We start from the raw sequence: 23,142 nt of genomic DNA, 5'->3' as shown, positions 1-23,142 counted from the left end.
CACTATTTCTAAAGCACATCATTAGTGTTGGGGCTTACACCCTGGAATCAGGCCTGAAGAGCAAAGGGATCTTCTCTGACTTCTCCCAGATATCACTGTAGGTCTGACTGCAGCACCAATGCTTCCACTTTCTTTGCATGCAGTTGGTTTTACATGAAACATTAGAATAATTGTGTAAAATCCTGGATGAGGCCAAGACAGCCTAAGAATTTATTTTTCTGAAGAATATTTTTAACACACAAGGAGCTGATGAGACTGTGAATTCTCAATAGCTCAAATTATATATATATATATATATCTAAATTAGTACCTTCAATTACACTAGTAGTCACAGAAAAGGTGATTCTTTTTTTAGTGGATGAGCTAAAGTTGCCTTAAGAAAACACCCTGTTAAAAAGAAGAGCATAAACTTGACTTTTTTTTGTTCTCCATATCTGTTATATTGTCTATAGATATTAAGACTGCCAGAGAATCCATTGTTTAAGTACAAATAAATTAGTGTCTCTAAGTTGGACGTATCAGCTATACAAATGGTGGTTATGCATCTGATTTTCAAAGCAATTTAAAATAATCAATTTTAATTAAGATTTAGGGGCAATTAATAACCTAATCTTCCTTAAATTTGTTTCAAGATGCTCATTCAGTAAGGCATTTATTTCCTTTAAGGGATTACAACAAGTTTAATTTAATCCATTTTATTGTATTACTGACAACACATTTATCACAAATACTTTTTATGGCACTTGCGTTAAAAAATCTTCATTAACACATATGATTATGTATATACATATCTAAAACAGTAATAAAGCAAAACCAGCAAATAAGCAATAGGCAGGATTAAAAGTAACCTACATGTAAGTATGCAAGTTTGCTTATCCATTATGTAGGTTGAAATAAAAATGAATGTTGGGACACTGCCTTTGCAATTATAACCACTGTGTTCCTTCTTCAATTATTTGTTCCCTCTCCGACAGCTTTTGGTGATCAGATACTGGTCATCTCATGACTCGATTTGCCATGAGATTAAAGAAATAGTTTTTGGTGGCAGAGAGCCCTAAGCTAAAAACACATTCATTGCTTCAGTCAGTGAACTTATAGGTAAGAATTCCAGTGAACCAGAATTACAGAAGGAATTAAACTCTGCACAGAAATGTTAAGTGTTTCTAAGATGAACTTTTAATGTGGACTGTATAAGTTAGTGAAAGATGTGTGTATAGGTAAGTTGCTGAAATTGATGTAATTTCCTGAAAGGAAAAAATTTCTTCCCATAGCTTTTAACCAACCAAGAAAGCACTGACAGCTCCAAGACAGAATGCTAGGGGAAAAAAGACCTGCCCTCTTTATAATAGATTTTGTACATTATGTTGATATTAAGCAGTTTCCAGCAATGATAAGCAGCATTTATCATGAAGAGGCTCTACCAAAATTCTAACTTCCAGACCCATCAAGTGCGATAATGGTGAAATACCTCATGCTCCTGGATTTATTTTTTTGTTTAAAATTAATCAGTTCCTATTATTCAGTACTTTTAGTGGATAGGTTTAAGATTTGAAAACAAAGTTTCTGCCCTACTAAACCTAACAGACAATACCTTGTGAAAATATACACAGCTTAGTCTAGAGTCCATCCTAGAAGGAGCCAGCTGTGAACCAGGCACATAGCACATTACATAACTGCATCCTAGACACAGAGGAGCCTACATAGATAACATCCAGCCACCTATGGCAAGAAGTAAAGGGGAAGAAAAGGAGTATGGGAATTACTGGGAGGGACCATGCAAATAGAGACTACACAACAGTCTGTGATTGGCTGGAAGCTTTCTAGAACATTCCATCCTATTCTATGTAAGTGTGTGCTCAATCCAATTTCAGGGGTCTTCTGGAAGAGCTATGTAGATCTGTGAGCTTTGGACTTCTAGGGAGCAAGGAGTTTATTTCTTAGAGGTAGCTGTGAGCAGGTGTTTTGGTTTATGTTTTATTTTGGGCCCTTGCGTTCGCATTTTTATTTCTCCTTATATTAAAGCTTTCAGTTTCTAGCCCTTTAGTTTTCCCATCCGTTTATTACTTATTTAGCCACTTTGCTAACACCATCCCCATGTCTGGGTGGGCCGGAGCTCTTCAGGTTAGCCTTGGACAAAAGCAGGCTGTAAGACAAAAAACAAGCTCTTCATTTATCTAACAATGGTTTTCACCTGTCTCAAAGCCCAGTTTTTATCTAAGCTTCATGATTTGGAGTTCTGAGAAAGCAGACTTTGTTGACTATTTGCAGTGAGAGGCTGAGAGAGACAGTATCTGGGAAGACTGTACCAAATGTGTTGGAGCCCCTGGGAAATCAAGATCTGCCTTTCTTTATGAAAGGGAGGGAGTGATTGTTACTGCTTATGAAGCACTAATGGTAGTGGTGTTTCTTGGGGCAGTAAAAAACACTGGGAAACCTAAATTATGAGTAAGAATACTGCTTAAAACAAATTCCCTCATACTGTTTTAGTTTCTACATATGCTTTTAAAAATAGTATAATCGGATAAGGGAAAGGGTAAATGTTACTGTAATTCAGTAACTACGTGAAATGCATTGCGGGTATTTTTTTTCAGGGATGTGTTTCATCTCTGCTTTCTGGAGGGAAGTGGCAGAAGGTAGCACAGAGCTATCTATGCTCAGAAACACTTTCTTCCTGGCAGAAAGTCCTGGCATTGAAGTCCTGTGTTAGGTCCAAGAGCAATTCTCAGGGACGTGCACTGCACCGATGGCCGTGGAGCAGGCGCCGGGCGCTGGCAGCGCCGCGTTTCCTCATCGGTCTGAATTTACAGTGGCTGCCCGCGAACAGCTTGGCGGAGGGGCCCAGGCTCCCGCCGGCCGCGCTAGCTGAGCACGGGGCGTTCGCTGCGGAGCGAGGCCAGGGAACGCGCGCGGCGGCGGCGGAAGGCGCGGGCCCGGCCCTGCCCGGCAGACCTCGGGCAATCCCATTGCCGGGATCGGCACAGCAAAATGGCGGCCGCGCCGTCCGGCCGCCGCCGGGGCGGGATCGCGGTCCCGGCCGCAGCCACCGCCCGCCTGCCGCCCGCGGAGAGCCCGCGGGCCCGGTGTTAATGGCGCGGGGACGGGGCGCTGCTCCGCGCGGGCCGAGGCTGCGCCGGCGGGGACGAAGCGGCGGCAGGTCAGTGGCGGCTCCCGCGGGAGGGGCCGCGCGGGCACCGCCATGAGCGGGGCGCGATGCGGCGCCCGCGCGGGGAGGGCCGCTCGCAGACGCACGAACCGCGCGAGGCCGCCGCGCCGCAGCAGGGCCCGCGTGCGCGCAGCTGCTGCGGGACGGGCAGGCGGGCCCCGCGCTCCCGCGGCCGCCAAGGGCGAATCCCGCACCGCGCTGCGCGGACGGCACGGCACGGCACGGCACAGCGCGGGGGCAGCGCCCCCCCGCGGGCGGCGGCGGCCGCCGGGCCGGGGGCGGGAGGGGAAGCCTCGGAGCCAGGGGGAGCCCACCCGCGGCGGGAACGGCTGTGGCGGTGGGAGCGGAGCTGCCACGGAGCGCCCGGGCACGGGCTCGTCCTACGTGCCCGAGCGAGGCGCTGCCGAGGCCGCACGGGCTGTTCCGTGCCGTGGGAGAGGTCGTGGGAAGCGTAAAGCGGGGAGCGAGAGAATTGAGGTCGGGATGCTAATAGTGGGAAGGAGTCGCAGCTTTCAAAGAATGGTGCGTCGCGGGGCATCAGAAGTCTCTTTAACACTGACGTACTCTTAGGCTAAATTCCATCACCCCACCCCAGCCCCCCCAGCTGTCTGAATTAAAAGAGGAAAACTCGAGGCTGAAAAAAACCCAAACAACCATTTAAAGTAATGCTGGTCTATAGCAAGAGAGAAGAAAAGAAGGATATGAGTAGCAAGCGTCCAAAGAGAAAATTTCTCAATGCAGTTGAAGAAGTAATGTGTAGCTCTGTAGAGTGAGCACTAAACGCTACACGCTCCTGCGAGCTATTGAAAGTCATTAGACATCATTAACATCATTAGGCACCATGAACACGGCCCTGCATGCCCGAGGTTGCAGGGAGGCTGCAGCACCCTGATCCAGGCAGCCCTGCTGCCGACATTGGACTGGTGACATGATTCCATAGAAAGCTGGGCAGTCACCATAGCAGTGATGGTTGGACAGTAGGTTTCCAGGTAAGCAAGGATCAGAGCTGGGGGGATGTGTGTGGGGGTGTACTTGTTCAGGGGTTTCTGTTTGTTGGTGATGCCTGACTCCATCTCTAGAACAAAACCAGCATCCTTTAGGAGTCCTGGATACAGGTGAATGTTCCTCCTCAACTGAGGAAGCTAGCTGGAAACAAAACACAGACTTCAGAGTACCTTGACAGAGTGGGGTGAAACTCAACATAAGGAAGATACGGAATGAACGTATTTTTGTAGTGTCCTGTTGGTTAGTACCAGAATATATTAGCACTTTAAAATCCTAATAGAAATCTCTGGAGTAGGAAAACAGGGAGAATTCTTACTACAGTTCATAATTTTTCTTGCAGGTTTTGAGTTTCCTGGGTACTAGCAACTTCCACTAATACTTTGGAGTTTTCTTGTTACTCCACTAGCTTGTCTTTCAGATTTAGCTGACTGTAGTGGAATAGAGTAATGTCATATGTAATGGGGTACACTTGCCTAACAGTGGATTTCAAAAAATTAGCAGAAGTTAAAAAGAATATTCCTAGATTGTAATAGTTCTCTTTGGTAGTAAAAATTTTGTATTTTGTATTCATGGGCCAGTAAAACTTCTTGTGTACTCTTTGTTGACTTCAGAGTAATGTTGATATAAAAATTAACAGTAGCTTCTACTCTCAGATGTGTCCACATAGAGCTGGCTTCTCTATTTGTAATAAGCAATGTCATCTGTGAGGCATAAGTAGTCAAATTTGTATTTGGGTGCATCAACCTCTGATTTTGACATTAACTTTCAATATTGCTTATTTTCATTTGTGAGTGTTGTCCTGGAGTGGTGTTCTATTGATGTCAGAAAAGGTACTGTTATAATTTAATAAACCTACTGACCATTACACTTATATTTCAGATGAATATTCAAATCTTTTTTTTCCAAGTGATTCAACAACTTTTAAGGACAGGTTAAGTTTGCTACTGTTTTTGCAGAAAATGTGCAAATTGTACTGAAAATCTCAATCAAAAATTCTGCTGTTCTGAAACTGAAGTTATTCATAGGTGTATCAAAGGCTATTAGGTAGTGCTACAAAGGTACTGTTCAGATTCCTAGTAAATTATTTGTGTTTGGATTGAGAGTAAAAAGTATGAAATTAACTGACAGATTTGTGCAAAAAAAGAAAAGAGGAATTAGTTGGCTGAGGAGTTTTGTTGCCCTTTAATAGGTCAAATGGTATTTATATATGTTTTGGAAAAAAAATTTACAAATTAAAATTTCTTCCATAACACTAATAGAAATCCTACAGAAGAATAGTTACATTCTGAATGTACTTTCCAGTGTTTTAATGACAAATATTTAATACTAACACATCTGAAAACTTTGATCTCTGTGTATCTTAATTCTTGGTAGTGCTCCCTTGGAAAGTGAAGAGCAGGTTTTCATTTTACAGTATGAACTGCAAATGGAATGTAAAATATTCCTAAAATACTCAATTTATATGTGTGTGCTAGGTAGGGCATTTTAATTTTATAGCATTTCAGACAGGTTTTTACAAATGCAAGAAGCAAGACAGGTGAAATAGAAAGCAGTAGAGAATCATTACAGACATGAATAAATGGACTATTTGAGGTATGTGTAGGTTTAGATAAAGAAAGAAAAAGTGTTGGCTCTGGAAACTGATCTGTTCTGGAATTTTTCTATTTAACTTTCCAATGAGATACCTAGCTTATGGTTTAGCACACAGAAAATTAAATGACCAAACAGCAAATTATCATTTCTACAGTGTTGACACAAGGAATGTAGTTTAGTATTTTACTGAGCATACCAAATTATCCAGGACTGCAAAAGATGTCAATCTATGGACATGGCAAGTAGAAATTTAAAATACTCACTTTTGTCCTTAGGAAGATAAATTTTGAAACAATTAGTTGAATAATAACACTTGTACAAAACTCATGTGGGTTTGTAGACCTCTCAGCATGGCAGTAGCAGTCTGATACACTTAGAAAACAGTCTGTCAGATGATGTGTCTTTGAACTAAAACCAGCTGTCTCCAATAAAGAAACAGAAAAAACACAGGCAAGTTCCTGTGGGGCAGTTCATTGGGAGGTAGAGTTGACATCATTTATTTCCTATAGTGAGGAAATAACTCTATCAATAGCTCCTGTTGTGAAAAGTTTTTGATGTCTGACAGTTGGTTTCTAATACCACATCACATGAGCAAGTCAGATGTAATATCAGACATTGTCAATGAGAAAAAGGAATCAATTATGGAATAGTGGCTGCTTGCTGGAAGGAAAGAATTGTCAGTATGCTTTCTGTAGACTCCAGATGCCGGAAACTATCTTGAGTTACATGTGTGTTTTCAGATATCCCACCAAAGCAGATAACTGTATCTAACCACCGTGAATTTCAGGTTGCCATTCCAGATGAGGAAATATCCCTTATTTTAAGCCAAATTAGTGCCATAAAGAAAACCACCGTAAACTATGTTTTTAAGATTTCAAGGCACGAAACATCACATCTAGATTTACAGCTGCTGAGAGTGATCAAATGATCAAAATAATATTCATTTATGTTTCTTTCACCGTTACACTGATGAATTAATTTCTTGACATCCATGGCGTATCATGGGAAGCATCAGAGGTATTTTTTGTGAATCACAGTTTGTTCTGAATTCTGTGCATTGAAAATTCTCAGCCATCAAATTCTATTAGAAATTTTGACTATTTGCACAGACAACACCTTTCCTGATAGAAGCAGTGGTCATGCTCCAAGGTAAAAATTTTACTTCCAAGCTTCATCTCTAATGTACCAAATTGCAGTCTTGTTCAATAGTATGTTGGGTTTGTCTTCACAGTAAGGTTGTTGCTACTTTTTGTGTAATTTGATTTGCAGGGAAGTAGTTTGTGGATCTGTGATAAAAGTGTCCTACGTGTAATTAGATGAGTTAGAGCAGGGGTGCATGACTTTTATTGCTTTACTTTGTGATAAAGATGCTATTTTCCAGAATGGATTACTTCCCAATATTTTGGGTCAATGAGCCAATGTGTTCTAAATTGCCACTGCTGTTTGCCTAGTGAATATGGGTCAAACCTTTATTTTGCCATTTGGATCAAACCCATCTTATATATTGGCATTATTAACATAAAGTATTTGAGGGTAAAGGTCATGATAAAATTTTTAAAGTTGAAAACTAAAATTTGGAGCAGCAGGAGTGTTTAGAAGGTAAATCCTAACTTAGAGTGTTACAATATTTTAGCCTGTCTTACAAAATTTCTGTCAGTAATATTCTTTAAGGTGCATTTTGCTTCCACGAGTTTAAAGAAAAGGGTCTTTAATAGGTGTGATTGTTTTACTGTAGTGATTGGTAAGTGCTTAATTGGTAAACTATTTCTTCATGACTTGAAGTCAGAAATGGACAGTAGTAGTTCAAAACACTACTCCAGACATGGGGAAAAAAGGAACAAACCTCATTCTCATTATGTGGTACAGATTTGAATTTGAGAAAAATAGTCTGGTGAAGACAGATTTTCACCAAGTACAAAATTCAGTTGGCAAAAGTTGTGAAAATTCAAATTCAACTGCAAATTAATCCATTTTTTCCAGAATATTTTTCATTCATATTTTGCATATTTTTTTCTGGAGTGAAACAGTATATTCATACTGTGACAGCCTGGCTAATCAAAATAGTTTTTATCAGCATTGAACCTCATTATTATATATTAGCAGTTATTTAATTACTTGTGCTTATTATTGCAATTATATTTTACTATTTGAAGGAAATTAAGAACATACTAATTATAAAGTTTGATCACTAAATCTAGACTATAACTGAAGGAAAGAACTCTCTTACTTTCTACTTGTTATTCCATTATTTTCTACTTGTTTTACGCAGAATTTTTCAGTAATTTTAAAGTAGTGTAAATTATTGAGTGAATTTAATCACTCTTAAAAAAAAATTCTATTCACATAAACAGTGTAATAGGTACTTCACTGTTGTCTACCAGATTGTGTTTCTTGTGCATTTATTTGCTTATATAAAGCCTTATCCTGAAACTGAGACTCTTGCTGTGATTTAAATGTGAGCTTAGTAAGGAGGTCAGGTGCAGCTGTGTTGTGAAGTCGGTGTCTGACAAACAACCCAGCAAAGCAAACCAGAAAAGAAAACAACCAGAAACAACCAGAAAGCAAAGTCCTTACTCTGCACAGAACTTAGGCTACACAGGTTGTGCCAGGTCCCTCCCTGGCATGCTGGGGAATTCCATCCAGGCTTCAAGAAGTCCTTCAGGGTGACCCTGAGCAGCTGCACCCGCTGGCATAGTGAAAAACGTCGGCTGCATTCCCATTGAAAGGCACAGGATGGACAGCACATTCGAGCCCGGAGGGAGTGGGAGGGATCCTCTGTCTCCTGCTGAGGAGCTACTGGTGCTCCTGCCTCCTTGAGCTGAAGAGACATTTCCTCCAGTAGTGTTGGCACCAGAGAATATAAGATGATTTAAACCTGAAATATTATGACAAAATTTTATTCATTTTTAAACTTCAAAAGCTAACAATCTAAAAATATATATGTAATATAGAAGTATAAACTTAATCTGTAACTGAAATGGATGAAAAATGCCTTCTAATTTACTTTTTTTCTCTTGCAGATGACAGTCATGTCCCATTCAAAGGATCTCAAGGATGACTTCCACAGTGACACTGTACTTTCCATTTTAAATGAACAGCGCATTCGGGGTATTTTATGTGACGTCACCATAATTGTGGAAGACACCAAATTTAAAGCCCATAGTAATGTGCTGGCAGCTTCAAGCCTTTACTTTAAAAACATTTTTTGGAGTCGTACTATCTGTATTTCAGGTCATGTACTGGAGTTAGATGATCTCAAAGCTGAAGTGTTTACAGAGATACTGAATTACATCTACAGTTCCACAGTAGTTGTTAAGAGGCAGGAAACTGTAACGGACCTTGCAGCTGCAGGAAAAAAACTGGGAATATCATTTCTAGAAGATCTCACAGATGTGAATTTTTCAAGTTCCCCCTGTCCCTATTCATACTGTGTTAATGAAAAAGGGACTGTCAAAGAGGAAAAACATGAAAAGCGACATGAAGATTCTGCTGTGACAAATGGACCACGAATTACAAATGCATTCTCAATTTTTGAAACAGAAAACAATTTGTTTTCTCCCCTTGATTTGAGGGCCAGCTTTAAAAAGGTATCTGAGACAATACAAGCACCCAACATCGGCCTTGACAGAAGCGATGTGTGCAAAGATGCTGAGCCAGCCAGTACCTTGGCTGAACACTCCTATGCAGTTTCTTCTGGGGGAGATACTTCACAAGGAGCACCTTTTGTTGACCAGGAGAGCAGCCCTTCATACCAGGTGGGTGAGGACCGCTGTGAAAGTCACCAAGCCACTCCAGTCATTCAGCAGGGAAAACAGGCAGGTAGTACTCCTACGTCAGCCTTTAAGCCCCAGGGTACTGGTTTGGCTGTAGCAAAAGTACCAGCCTCTACTGTAACCACTGCAGAAGCCCAGCACGAAGCAGTTACTGATCAGACAACTACTTCCTTTCCAAAATCTCAAAATAAAGCAGGAGATTTGCATGTATCCAGAGAAGAGGAAAACACTTCTGCTAAGGTCTCTGCATCTAGGGCGACTGTCACTCCACCTGTTTACAGTTGTAACTATTGTGCAAAATCATTCAATGACCGTGTGTTACTCACTGCTCACCTTCAGCTCCATTCAGAGCATCAGGAAACTTTCATATGCAAATACTGCAGCAAACAGTTTGCAAATATAAATGTACTGGAAAGTCATGAACAAGTCTGCATGAGATCAAGTAACTTACCAGCTCACAATGGAAATGAACAAAATTTTGCTGATAATACTGCTCCAGAGGGACAGAACGGAAGTTCCTGTGCAAACACAGAGCCTGTGTTGTCTGAAAACAGCATCACTGATTGTTCTAATGCAAACTGCACTTTACAAGAAACGGATCATTTGGTTAAAGTTGTTGATGGGCAGGTATTATACACTTGTGTTGTTTGCAAGCGTAGTTATGTCACATTGTCCAGTCTTCGAAGACATGCAAATGTGCATTCCTGGAGAAGAACATACCCTTGTCACTACTGCAATAAAGTCTTTGCCTTGGCTGAGTATCGCACCAGACATGAGATCTGGCACACTGGAGAGAGGCGCTACCAGTGCATTTTCTGTCTGGAAACCTTCATGACTTACTACATACTGAAAAATCACCAGAAGTCTTTCCATGCAATTGACCATCGCCTGTCAGTAAATAAAAAGACAGCCAATGGGGGTTTAAAACCAAGTATGTACCCATACAAACTGTATCGACTCTTACCTATGAAATGCAGGCGACCACCTTACAAATCCTATCAAAATTCTTCCTATGAAAATGTTCCAACAAGTACCCAGGCGAATGAAACTGCTTCTACTAACTGTTTCATTCCGAGTTCTCTTAGTTCTGAGCTACCACCGCTGAATTTTCAACATGGTATAATGTCAAACAACAGACCTCTGGCCTTGGATACATCTTCATGTAATGATACAGCATCTTCCACAAATACTCAGAATTCTTCTTCTTGGGGAGTAGGTATCTTAAATTCTGGACTGCAGAAGGACTTTCTCCCAGCTGAAAAAAGAGTTTCCACTGCTACAAATGACTCAGGTGATTCCTCAGTTGTGTCTTCAGCTAATGTGAATGAAAATTCAACCTCTGTCATCAGTTACAGCAGTTCTGCACCCTCTGTTATAATGCACAGTAGCAGAGTTTCATCAGTAATAATGCACAGTAAAACAGTCACTTCCATAGAAAACAGTAAGACAGGATCTTCAAATAACCTACCCAGTCAGTCAGTAAGTGGTGACTGTAAGTATGGGTCGGATAATTATGGGAAGAGCATTACAAAATCCAAAACTATTAAGGAGAAAAAGAAAACACTGTTGTACAACAGAGCAGAAGCAACTGAGGATATGCAGCATGTGACAGGATCTGCAGGTTCATGTAGCAAAACTACAAATACTGTCCAAGAGTCCAGTAAAACTGAAACATACATTGCAAAGCCTGCCTTACCTGGAACATCTGCTGACAGCAACGTTGCGCCTCTTTGTCAGATAACAGTAAAAATCGGTAATGAAGCTATTGTAAAAAGACATATATTAGGATCCAAATTGTTTTGTAAAAGGGGACGAAAATCCAAACACGAGTCCAAACAGGACAATCTCACTGAAGAACCAGAAATGGAGGTGAAAGATAAAAGCCCATCTAGACTCCACAGCTCAGAATGCCTGGAGATGACGGAAATGTGTGATGATGTTAGTGACCAGGACTCCAGTGATAAACCCTGGAGACCTTACTATAATTACAAACCAAAAAAGAAATCCAAACAGCTAAGAAAAATGAAAAAGACCAAGTGGAGGAAAAAGCACGGAAGCAAGAACACTGGTATGGAAAGCCACAACACATGCAGTCGAGAGTATGCACTCAGGAACACTCCTGAGGAAAAGGTGGTCAGCCAGGAGGAGAGCACAGAAATGCCTAATCTTCGTTGTGAGCTCTGTGTAAGAGACCAGTCTTCCACAGCAGAAGCTCAAGAACACGTACACTGGCATGTAGCTGCTTCAAAGCCTTACATTTGTGAGTTATGCCAAAAACAATTTCAAAGTCCATCCACTCTAAAAATGCATATGAGGTGTCACACTGGGGAAAAGCCCTACACTTGCAAAACCTGTGGTAAATGTTTCTCACTTCCCGGAAATCTACAGAAGCACGAACGTATTCACCTGGGTGTCAAAGATTTTGTCTGCCAATACTGTAATAAGGCATTCACTTTGAATGAAACACTCAAAATACATGAAAGAATTCATACTGGAGAAAAACGCTACCACTGTCAGTTTTGCTTTCAGAGCTTCTTGTATCTTTCTACCAAAAGGAACCATGAGCAAAGACACGTACATGAACATAATGGAAAAGGATATGCTTGCTTTCAGTGCCCCAAAATTTGCAAGACTGCAGCTGCTCTGGGAATGCACCAGAAGAAACATCTATTCAAAAGTCCAGGTGCACAAGATAGAAAAGAACAGTTGTCTAATGAAAGCACTAAACTTTTGGAAAACCCACATTTCCTTGGCTCAGAAGGAAGCGAAGTGAAAAATACACAAAATACAAGTCCAGAGGTTATACTCTGAGTGAGAATTGTGCAAAAGAGAAGAAAAAGCCAAAACTATATATTGGAGAAGATAAAGATGTATTGAATGGGGAAATGTATCAGTAAGGTCAAATTTCTTCATCTAAGTGTGTGTCAATATATGCAAAAGGAAAAAAAAAAATCACAAAAAAACTAGTATTTGCAATAATACAAATTTGGAACACCCAAAATACTTTTGCCACAAAAAAATCTAGCATAGAGAGAAAGAAAAATGACCAACCCAAACCCTTCTACTTAACATCACAAGAAACTAGGCACTGAACTGTTTTGCAGTTCTGGTTTTGAGTCAGAATTGTTCTAAGCAAAAGAAGTAAGTAGGTTCATGGTGTATTCTGTAGAAGGAATTTTTGCTGCAGAAACCACATACTGCATTTTTTTAACAAAAGTAATGCGTTTATAAAGGAAATAATTGTAATCTTGTGTATTCCTAAGTGAAGGTGGGAATTGTTTCATGTGCTTGGGTGTGCTGAAGTACATTTGACTTCCGCCACGCTTTTCTGTAACTCAGCCTTTACAATACATATTCAGGAGTTTAAACTACTCTTTTCCTTTCCATATTCAGTTTCATAGTTACCATAATAACTGTAAGTTGGAGTGCTTGTGTAAAAAGTATTCCAGATTTATATATTTCTCAGACATTTAATAAAGGTTCAGTGGGACTTGCTAGAGCCAGTCTTCCAAACTGCATAAATCCCCATGTCAGTGGCCTAGTGACCTCTTCAGGTGCATTAGTCTAAATAAAATTGTTGTCATGAAACAGAAATCCTGTATAGAAATGTCCACCTCCTGGTGGGTCTGCAGCTCTTGTCTTTTAGAAATACAGTTCTTCTCAATAGGAGAACATGTAGACAGGGTTTTTCTCCTCATCCTGGAATAATGCCTGGACTCAAACAATAGAGCAAGGCCCTATAGATATTTTGATTTTGAGAGGAGTAGGTAAATAAAATTCTTGCTTCCATATATATCCCTGAGGCTGTCCCTGTCCATAAACAGGTACAGGGCCAGTTTGTGGGATTCCCTGTCATCTCTGTGCCCTTAAATGCAACATTTAATCTTCAGGTGTCCCTGCTCAGTGATCCCACCAACCATTCCAGCAGTGTTCTGTGGCCACAGCAGAGACAGGCTGGGAGCAGGCTGCTGGAGGAAGGAGCGTCAGCCTTCCTGCCTCCCTCATCCTGCCACACCAAACTGTTATGGTGAGCCTTGCAGCTGCACAGTTCACTATGAACTGGGAGAACAGGCTTCTGAAAGACAGCACCAAAATATCCCAGTTAATACCATTTTGTGGAAGTGTGATTCATTTTAACTGAGATGCTTTAAAAAGTTCAAGCGGGCATATGTCTGCAAGTTGCATTTTATAGGATAGGGTTCTGTTGTACCATATCTGCATTCCCAATAGTCATGTATTTTCATCCCTGTGAAGTGATACAAAATTAACTCATGACAATGGTTAGTGATTCTCGACTTCATTCTCCATGATGGTTCACAGTTTGTTACTTAACTTTGTCTTCTTGAATATTTTCAAAGAAACTATAGCTTGGGTACAATAAAACTGCAGTTGAAATTATAATACAGTATTGATTGAAGTAATAATACAGTCCACTTACTTATTCTATCACTGGTGAATGTCATGAACCCTTTGAGAAATTCTGGTTTCATGGCAGCTTTGGTTCCATTTAAATAAGGATAATAGAGTAATAAACACAGGAAAGTGTAATGATGTTTCAAAGAAAGTACACAAAGGTATCTTCTAAGTGGACTTGTATGGTGATAAATATAGACCAAAGCAAATAAGGTAGAATATTTATAAATACAAAGATAATTTTACAAATATTTTATATAACTGTATAGTTCATAAGAAGAATATTGTTAGCTTGTGTTAGGTTTGGGGGGGGTTTGTATATTTTGATAACACAACGACTTTGTAACACGACGACTCTGTATATTCTCTACAGTTTATAGCAAAGCAGTTTTAAGATGGCAATGTCATGTTTATAGTTCAATTGTGGCACTTTTACTACAAGTAACATGTTGCAGTAATGAATCAAATATTAATGACCAAATTAGAATTAAAGTAAGTGTAAGAGAAGGTAAATACGTTGTCAAAGACTGTAACTTGCTACATAATTGCATCTGTATTTTTGTTTAGAAGAAAATATTAAATGCAGATGTTAAGGATTGATAAAGAGTCTAATTTTATTTTTAGAAAGAGTGATTATAACTCTCTTTTTTGCTTAATTAAAATAACATGTTCCTATTTTTCTCTAAGTCTCTCAGTTTTTTAAATTGTTTTAATAACTTATATAATCTATATGATCCACAGATAAAATAGTTGTTTCAGTGGAAGATTAAGCAACACAGTTACCGAGTAGTTCCTTCATTAAGGTGAGAAGAATGAATGGACAACATGCCAGAGCTCAAAGGAAGTAATGTTATCTCCTGGCATCATACAGGGTGAATGCAACACAGAACAGAATCATAATGCAAATATTTAATTACATATGAAAATATGGAGATACATACAAAATAGAAGACCACGCATATTCAAAGTACTTCCCCCTTCAGCTAGGTGTCACTCGTCTGTAACCTGCATTAAAACACAAACTTAAGCTAAATTATGCACATCATTTTGGGATGGTTGTCAGGAGACATATATAACTAAAAAAAAGAAGTCTGATAATTGTAATATTTTTTTCTCTATTTGAAATGCTAATTGAAAGACAAGTAGATTGTCATGAAGTTTGTACATCTAAACATAATGTTAGTCCTCATTTATGATACTCCCAAAGTTAGAACAAATGTAGTAAATGATATTTCTGTCTTCTGTGGAATGAGACTGTATGGCAGATGAACAACAGGCAGAAGCATTTGAAGTAAGCCCCTATGTGCTATCATTACTATTATTTGTTCTAAACTTCCTTAACACTGCAGCTGTCACTGACAGTTCAGCACCTTGGCTGTGAGGTTCTCTCACAAGAAGCAAAGATTCCCCATGGTACCATCCCCATTGTTAAATGAAGAAATCTTTCCTGTAAGTTTGCAACTCGACACACCAGTATTTGTTTTAACCATGTCCTTAGCTGTGCAGACCTACCTCTCATACAGACACTCCTAAAATGTAACTTTAAGAGGCCAAAAATGAATGTTACATAATTGAAACAATATTCTGAATATTGAATGTTAGACTAAAGTATAACTTCTTTTAAAATAAAATTGTGTCAGGAATCAGACAGTGGCAAAACTTGAATTGATAATGCAGGTCAATGCTTTAAAGAAAGCTGATGCTAAGTTAAAACAGTAAACCCCAGCTGTAGTCATAACGTTTGAGAGAATATGGAGGCAGTAGAGTCACTCCACCTTCCAAAGTGTGGCAATGCACAGTTGAAGCACACATCTCAGTTCTCAGGGTGCTGCCCTGCTGCTTTCCCAGATCAAAGCTCTGACTCTGCCCAGGTGAACCTCAGTTCACCAGCCAGACAGGGCAGCCAGCCTAGACAGCCAGCTGTAGATAATGAAATCCTCAATTTGTGCTGTAGAGGAACCTCTCATTTCCAACAGGTTAAAATTCAGCTTATGCAGACTCATGTCTTCATCAGGTTTAGTTTTGTATTCACACAAATCCACCTGTTACTGGTGTGAGGAAGTAGTTTATACCCCACCAGTACTCTGCTTGCTTTGAAACACACATCTGTCCTTCCCCAGCCAGAACTTAAGAGTGCAAGAGGAGGAAGGAATGTCACCACTGCTGAACAAGCAGTGGGGGAGAAGTTGGATGCTGGCAAAGCCATCAAGAAATGGTAACAGCTTGTATGGCTCCGTATCACATCATAGTGATGACAAGATTTATGCAGGAGAAATAAAAAATGGCCAGAGCACCACACCAGGGACTAAAGGTAGAGAAAATAATGTGCTGGCCTTCAACTTTCCAAACTTCCATTTAACAGCAGGACAGACTGAAGAGGGCCTTTGTGTGTAGAGTGAAGAACCCTAGTCCTACACTGCTTCCTGAAAAGGCTTTAGCCAGCCGAACTAGCTGTGTTTTAGGATAGGTCAGTCACCCAAGGCTTGCACCAGACTCTGTGCCCACAGGGTCTGGGAACAGATGTACCCTCAGTTTGAGTTGCAGTGACACAGATGCAGATGTGTCACCTGCAGCCAGTGGCTGGGTGGATTGTGCAGGCCCAAGACAGGGCCCCACCACCAATGCAGGACCGGGGTGAAGTCCGGGCGTAAGCCAGATTCCAGAGTTTCACATTAGTATCAGTGTCTTCAAGAATCCATGGTAGAATACGTGATGCAAAGGCCCTTCATTTCTTGGTGAAGGCGAGCCACTGCAGCCTGCAAACACCTCTGGGTGCCCTGTGGCTACCGAGGGAAGCATTGCCTGTGGCGTTCCGCAGGCAGCGCGACCCCCGCTCCTGGGGCAGGGCTGGGCCCGAGCCGTTTCCTACTTGTTTCATGGCACTTCTCACACGGCCGAGCAGCTGAAACTGAACTAGTGACAGCGGAGGAGATCCAAGGGAGCCAGTGCCGTGCTTCGCACAGGGAGAGGCGCTTGGCACACCACAGACCAAATTGGCCGGACCTGCCATCGTTCCATTTAATGTGCCCGCCTGCCATTAAATGTGACCAACCTCAGCATCAAGAACACAGCGTTCTGTGTTCTGCCGAGCCCTCTGCCCCACCGGGGGGGGCACAGATCCACATAACCAGGTAGGTTGGAAAAGACCTGTGAGACCTACCACCACCTCGTCAACCAGACCTTGGCCGTGAGTGCCACGTCCAGTCTTTCTTTAAACACCCCCAGGGACGGTGACTCCACCACCTCCCTGAGCAGCCCATTCCACTGTTTAATCACCCCTTCTGTGAAGAATTTCATCCTAATGTCTAACCTAAACCTCTCCTGGTGCAGCTTAAGGCTATGTCCTGTCTTCCTCACTACAGAGCAGGGGAAGGGGCGGTCAGGGCAAGCTCCGGGACCGGCCGAGCTCCCCCGGCGCAGCGGAGCCCGAGACCGGCGGGCCGCGGGCGGAGCCGCCTCGCAGCGCAGCGAGGCCGCCCCAGCGCAGGGGCCGCGCCCCCCGCCCGGCCCGGCCGGCGGTGCCCGCGGGCGGCGGGGGCGGGGCGGGCGGCGGGGCCGGGCCGCTCCTTCCCTCCCTCTTTCCCTCCCTGCCTCCGCGGCGCTGCACTGCGCAGGCGGTGGCGGTGTTGGCGCGATGGCGGCGGGAGACGGCGGCGACGAGGTGCGGGTGCTGCAGAACCTGCGGGGGAAGATCTGTAAGTGCGGCGCTGCGGTGGGGCCGAGCGCTCGGGGCCGCCGCGCTCAGGTGTCGCTCCTGCCCCGGTTCCCGGCCCGGCCCCGCTGCTGCCGCTCCCTCCCCCCGGCGAGACGGGCGGGCGCTGGCGCGGCGGCCCTGGAGGCGGCGGGGCGGGGGCGGGAGGGCGCGGAGGGGCCACGGCCGCGGCGGGCTGGGTGCGGGTCGGACCGGGCCGCGCCGCGCCGGCCCCCCCGGAGGGGCTTTGTGGCGGCAGCGGCGACACGTGCGGGGCTGGGCCGGGGTCTGCGCGCCCCGGGCGGGAGTGGGGCCGGATGGGTGGGTGAGTGGAGCGGGTGAATGGATGGATGGCATGGACGCGGCGGGGCCGCGGGAGGCCCGGAGTGCCGGGGGAGCATCCGTGGCTCCGAGGGATCCCTGGAGTCAGCGGGCGAACAGAAATGCCCCCTCCCGCCCGGACCTCGGGCATCAGAATCTGTTTGTCAGGCTGAAATTGCGAAATTGGCGATGTGCAGGAAGTTGGTGGTGAAGGGCTGTTCTGGAAGCGGTCACCAGTACTCCCGTGCCTCTGTGCAGCGTGTGTGCGAGCGGGCGGAGGCGGAGGGGGAGGCCGGTGGCCTTATTTTGGTGATTGGGAAGTGCTGACTGGCAGTACGGATAGCCTCGGTAACGCGGGGAGCCGGCGGATGGGCTGGGAGGAGGGCTCGGGGAGCGCACAGATAGTGCGGTGCTGCTGGGGAGCACTTCAAAGCGAATGGGAGAAACAGGATGTGCGGCGGCTTCCTGAGGGGTATCGGAGTACATTCATAGCGCTCGGACGCGGCCCGGTTGTTTCCTTTCTCACGCTGCCGATCGACTTTTTTTGAGAATGAAGCGAAACGAGTTGAATCGGGCATGGCGCTGGGGTTGAGAACCGGTTGTGAAAACATGTTGAAGGATTAGGTTTGGTGGAGGAGTGGAGTCGTGTTTACTTAAATATCGTCATGCAGCCTAGATGTATTTACTGTGTCTTCAGTAAATAGAAGACTGGGTCATGAAAATAGGAGATGGCCTGGAGTGGAGCTGGAGGTGCTCTCACTCCGAGGTGTGAGCCATAGGATGTGCTTGGGTAGGTAAGGCTGAGCACACACTGAGGTCTGCTGCTGTTAGCAATTAGCAAACAATACAGACCAGCTAGCCTTTTAAAAGGCATACTGTCACGTTTGGGGTTAAAACATGAATTCATAGAATCAAAGGGTTATGAAACGGTTTGTTTTGGAAAAGACCCTAAGTATCATCTCATTCCAATGCTGCTGCCTGCTAGACCCTCTCAGAGCTCATCCAGCCTGGTCTTGAACACTTCTGCGGATGGGGCTTCCACAGCTTGTCTGGGCAACCTGTGGCAGCGCCTCACCACCCTCAGAGTAAAGAATTTCTTCCATATATTTTAACTAAATTTCCACTCTTTCAGTTTGTTCTATTACTCCTCATCCTGTCTCTGTAGTTCCTGATGAAGAGTCTCTCTCTGGCTTCCCCCATGAGATACTGCAAGGCTTCTGTCTTCACACAACCTTCTGGTGGCTGAGCAGCCCCACCTTTCTTAATCTTTCTTTGGTAATCTCTAGCAACCAACACTTTAAGTATTCCCTAGGAAGCAGGTCATAGTACTCCCTAGGAAGAAGGACTATGACCTGCTTCCTAGGAGTACATGAGAATTTGATTGCTAAATATTATTGAAGCTGGCTTATTTTTTGATACTATTCTGCTTCTTGTCTTTTGTTGTAAGGTTTTGTCAACACTGGACTAACTATGCAACATTCAGTGAGTTCAGTGCTTGAACTTGATGAAAGTTTTCCACTTAAAAAACAAAATGTTTTGAGACTTATGTTGAAAGCAGTTTTATTGTCCCATTTATGCATTATGGATTGAGCCTGTGATGGTATGGTAATTTTGAATGTTCATTTAACTGGCAAAAGTGTCAGTAAACAGAGGATTATGACCTTCTTCCTGGGGACTATATGAAGAGTTCATTGCAAGATTAATCCAATCATAAAGATGGATCCGTAAGAGCCTATCTGTAAAATGAGTGGAAGTAACAGTTGCAATAAAAGACATGTCTTGAAACAGTGTGAAAATCCTTTGTAAACCTACTTATTTGTTCTAAGAAAACAAAAACTGTTTGAAAACTCATTGAGTTAAATATGCTGTAGAAGCTTGGGAACTCTCTGATGCCTAGATGCTCTTTTGGCTTCTTTGCACAACAAATACTGTGTTATTTTCGCTGCTTGCTAGTATTTTAATAGTGTGTTTTGTAGGGGAAAACCTTCTGAATGAACAATAATAAACAAGTGCAGTAATGTAATCCTTGATCTGAAGGTATTAGCAATAGCAGACCTCACTTTGGAAAGCTGAAGTTCATAGTCTGAAAGAATTCCTTACAGCATGTTTCTTAAAAGGAGAATACATTTTGGTGCCCAAGCTTTACTGCAATTAAAACTTGACACTGACTCATTTTATGTGTGTTGCATGAGAGAGCATGGTAGTTTTAATGAGGCAATGTCAGTTCTGTGTAATTCTGCATGTATAGAAAACACCATCTGCAGAAAGTTATTTATACTGTGTTTAGCAATGCACAAATTAGTGGCAAAATCTAAATTTAGTGATGTTATACAAATTGTCACCCCAGATTTAGAATTGAGACATGTTCTTAAAAGTGTCTTAAGCAGCCATTGCATAGCTAGCAGTGAAGAACCTGAGTAAGGACACGTTTGCAGTCCCTGGTACCCTGTTTTTGTGGGATGTCAGTGTTTGCAACCAGTCTTCTGCCACCAGTTTTCAAGTGAGGTGAGATGAACTGATCTTGCCTGTTTAAGACCCTGTAGTATTTTTGGAAAATTTTGTATTACTCTTAAACAGGTTTTCACCAAAAATCTAGTAAAAGACTGTATTTCCTTTTTGAAGATGCTTTTGTATTGATGACTCTATTTTGTGTCCCATACCAGTGATTAAAAATGCTTTACAAAGGTATGTGGTATCAGGTAGCTTTAGGCATATCTTGTAGTGTGGTGTTTCAGGCTGTGGCTTCTGTTTTCATTTTATGCCATGCAGAAGTACAGTAAGTGATTTTAGTTGCCTTGATTTTTGGAGTATTTAATGAAACCTGCCTTAGTGAAGCACTTGGAAAAATGTCCCTGTTGTCTTCTAGAGCTCATTTGACAAAATTCAGGATGCATTGTTTTTCAGACTTGCACTGTGTTTTTAACAGTGCATGGTTATCTTGGATTATGCTGCACTCCTGGAGTGGAATTTATTGTTGCCATATAATGTGTTTAGTCCTGCTCTGGAGCAAATACTTCAGAGTTTGTGTGCATAAATGTCTTCTTGCAGGGACCCAGAAAATGGGAATTTAGAAGGTGGACACTAATTGCACTTTTACTCGATGGAGGATATTACATATATGTACTAAAAATGTAAACATTCAAGCAGATATCTGATGTTGCTAATACTTGATTTTCATGCAACCATTATAGCCTTAGGTTTCTCAGAAGAAGGAAGATGTAGTGTAATCGAAGACTTGAGCCTTTTTTTTTTTTTTTTTTTTTTTTTAAGGAAATAAGCTTCTTGGAAAAGTTGGATCACTGTATGGGTGAAAAGTGTCCCACAGTCACAGATACTAAGAGGTGTTAGAAAGGATGTGAAATCTCATGCTCTGTATTTCACCTGACAAGTGCACTGAGGTTATTTTTAGCTCAGGATTGAGAATCCTCTTCCTACCAAAACTTTGTCTGTGCTTTAAAGCCAGACACTTGGGCTGCAACATAAAGGTTTTTAACCCATTAGAAAATCAGATCGCAGAATATTTTGAGTTGAAAGGTACCCACAAGGATCATTAATTTCAGTTCTTAAGTGAATGGCTCATATGGGGATTGAACCCACAGCCTTGGTGTTCCTAGCACCATGCTCTAACCAACTGTAATCAAAACTTGTATTTTGTGTATTCCTCTGGGTGTAAAGTTCCTTTTAAAACTGAAAAACTTCACTATAGTATACATACAGACAGTGAATTATTCAGAAATATTTAATTTTTACTCGTTTTTAAGAAAATATGAAAATAAAATAACTGTAATTTCCTTTAAAAGTCCACTGTACTGTGCCTTTGCACTGGTGATTAAATAATGTTATGTTTTAAATATTTTATGGGAAAATAGGACCATGCCAAGTATTAACTAAAAAAATAAAGATTCTTCTCAGGAACAGCTGACACATCCAGTTCATGTTTATAAATCACAGACTTTTGGAATCAGGAGCTCTGTGGGGATTATGTCCAGGTTGATGAATTACTTTTTATATGTTGTATGTTTTATTAAATTAGCTCTTCCTTAAAAAAATTAAGGCAGTGGTAATCTGATGCTTTTCTTGGTTCTCCTGCAATATCTCACTTAAGGGTAACTTGGAGTTTAGTCCCTTTTTAGAGTCTAAAGCCCTTATAACTAGATTCTGTTAATGTCTCTCAATCTATCAACATGAAGTGTGGTGTTTAAAAATAATGTGTATACTTCCTCCTGTCCTGCACCCAAGTTGATGAAAAGCTTGTTGATGCTTCTGAGAGCACAGGTTTTAACTGTGGAAGTTCCTTAAGTGTCTGTTCATGCTTTCCATCAGTGTATATATCCCTGACCTGGAAAATGTCATGATTGAAGTTCAGTTTGTGTTCCTGTTAAACTGTCCCATTCTCTGCTCAGAGACAGTCGGGGCAGCCTTGCTAGTGCTGGGCATTACTCACTTAGCTTCCAAGACTGTAATAGGTTAACCTAAATTAACCATCTAACACACAAAGAGTGTGGAGGAGAGAGAAAATAGAGCTTTGATTCTACATCTTACTAGCACAGAGAATAAATCTTACTCACTGTGCTTCATATCTGCATTTTTTAAAAATAAACACGTATGACATTTCAAATCTAGTTTCACATTGTGCTTTCTAAAAGGTCTTTTGCTATTCAGACATAAAAAATAATTAAAACTCAATACTTTGATGCATTTTTCATCCTATTTTTAATATCTTATAAAAATAGATAATGTTTAGATAAAGTTGATTCTACATGTCATCAGGAGAGGTATTCCCAGCAGCAGGCAAGGATGGACACTATTGTGAGAGGTCCTGGCCAAGACCTAATGCAATTCTGGTTGCCCGTGGTTTGTACAGCCAAGTGGAACAGGGACACATCACCTGCTCTGTTTAGGAACCTCTCATGGGAGAGAGTATCAGAAAAGCTTGTGATTCCTTTTAGCAAAATAAAAGGTGGAAAGGGTCTGTTTGCTGTCTTCAGATGTTCAGAGGGGGAGGGGACATCTGGGCAGAAAGTCACTGTTTAATCTAGAGAACAGTGTTGCTATAAATCAATGTAGATGTCTGTAGCATTTGGGTTTTGGAAGAGCTTTCCGACTTCAACTGGTTTTAGCTGTGATTGCTTAGAGAGAACAATTTCCTAAGAGATCTGCCATATGTCCAGCATGTAATTACA

At 42.1% G+C, this 23,142-nt stretch overlaps 2 protein-coding genes across 2 annotated transcripts in view; both read left to right on the top strand.

The window, feature by feature from the left end:
* Window positions 1-8,781: 8,781 nt before the first annotated feature.
* On the top strand, window positions 8,782-12,723 carry ZBTB38 (zinc finger and BTB domain containing 38). Its single transcript, XM_062499283.1, has one exon. The coding sequence runs from the start codon at window positions 8,782-8,784 to the stop codon at window positions 12,343-12,345; it is 3,564 nt and encodes a 1,187-aa protein (XP_062355267.1). The 3' UTR covers window positions 12,346-12,723.
* Window positions 12,724-17,581: 4,858 nt separating this feature from the next.
* Window positions 17,582-23,142, top strand: part of RASA2 (RAS p21 protein activator 2) — a 46,288-nt gene continuing 40,727 nt past the window's right edge. The window contains exon 1 of the mRNA XM_062499173.1: window positions 17,582-17,642. Coding sequence (XP_062355157.1) covers window positions 17,582-17,642 — 61 coding nt within the window. The remainder of the gene's footprint in view (window positions 17,643-23,142) is intronic.

Source organism: Cinclus cinclus, chromosome 10 (genome assembly GCF_963662255.1).
Source record: "Cinclus cinclus chromosome 10, bCinCin1.1, whole genome shotgun sequence".
In the NCBI taxonomy this organism is placed as follows: domain Eukaryota; kingdom Metazoa; phylum Chordata; class Aves; order Passeriformes; family Cinclidae; genus Cinclus; species Cinclus cinclus.
Note: the sequence above shows the minus strand (reverse complement) of the source record. Positions and strands in the feature narration are given on the sequence as shown.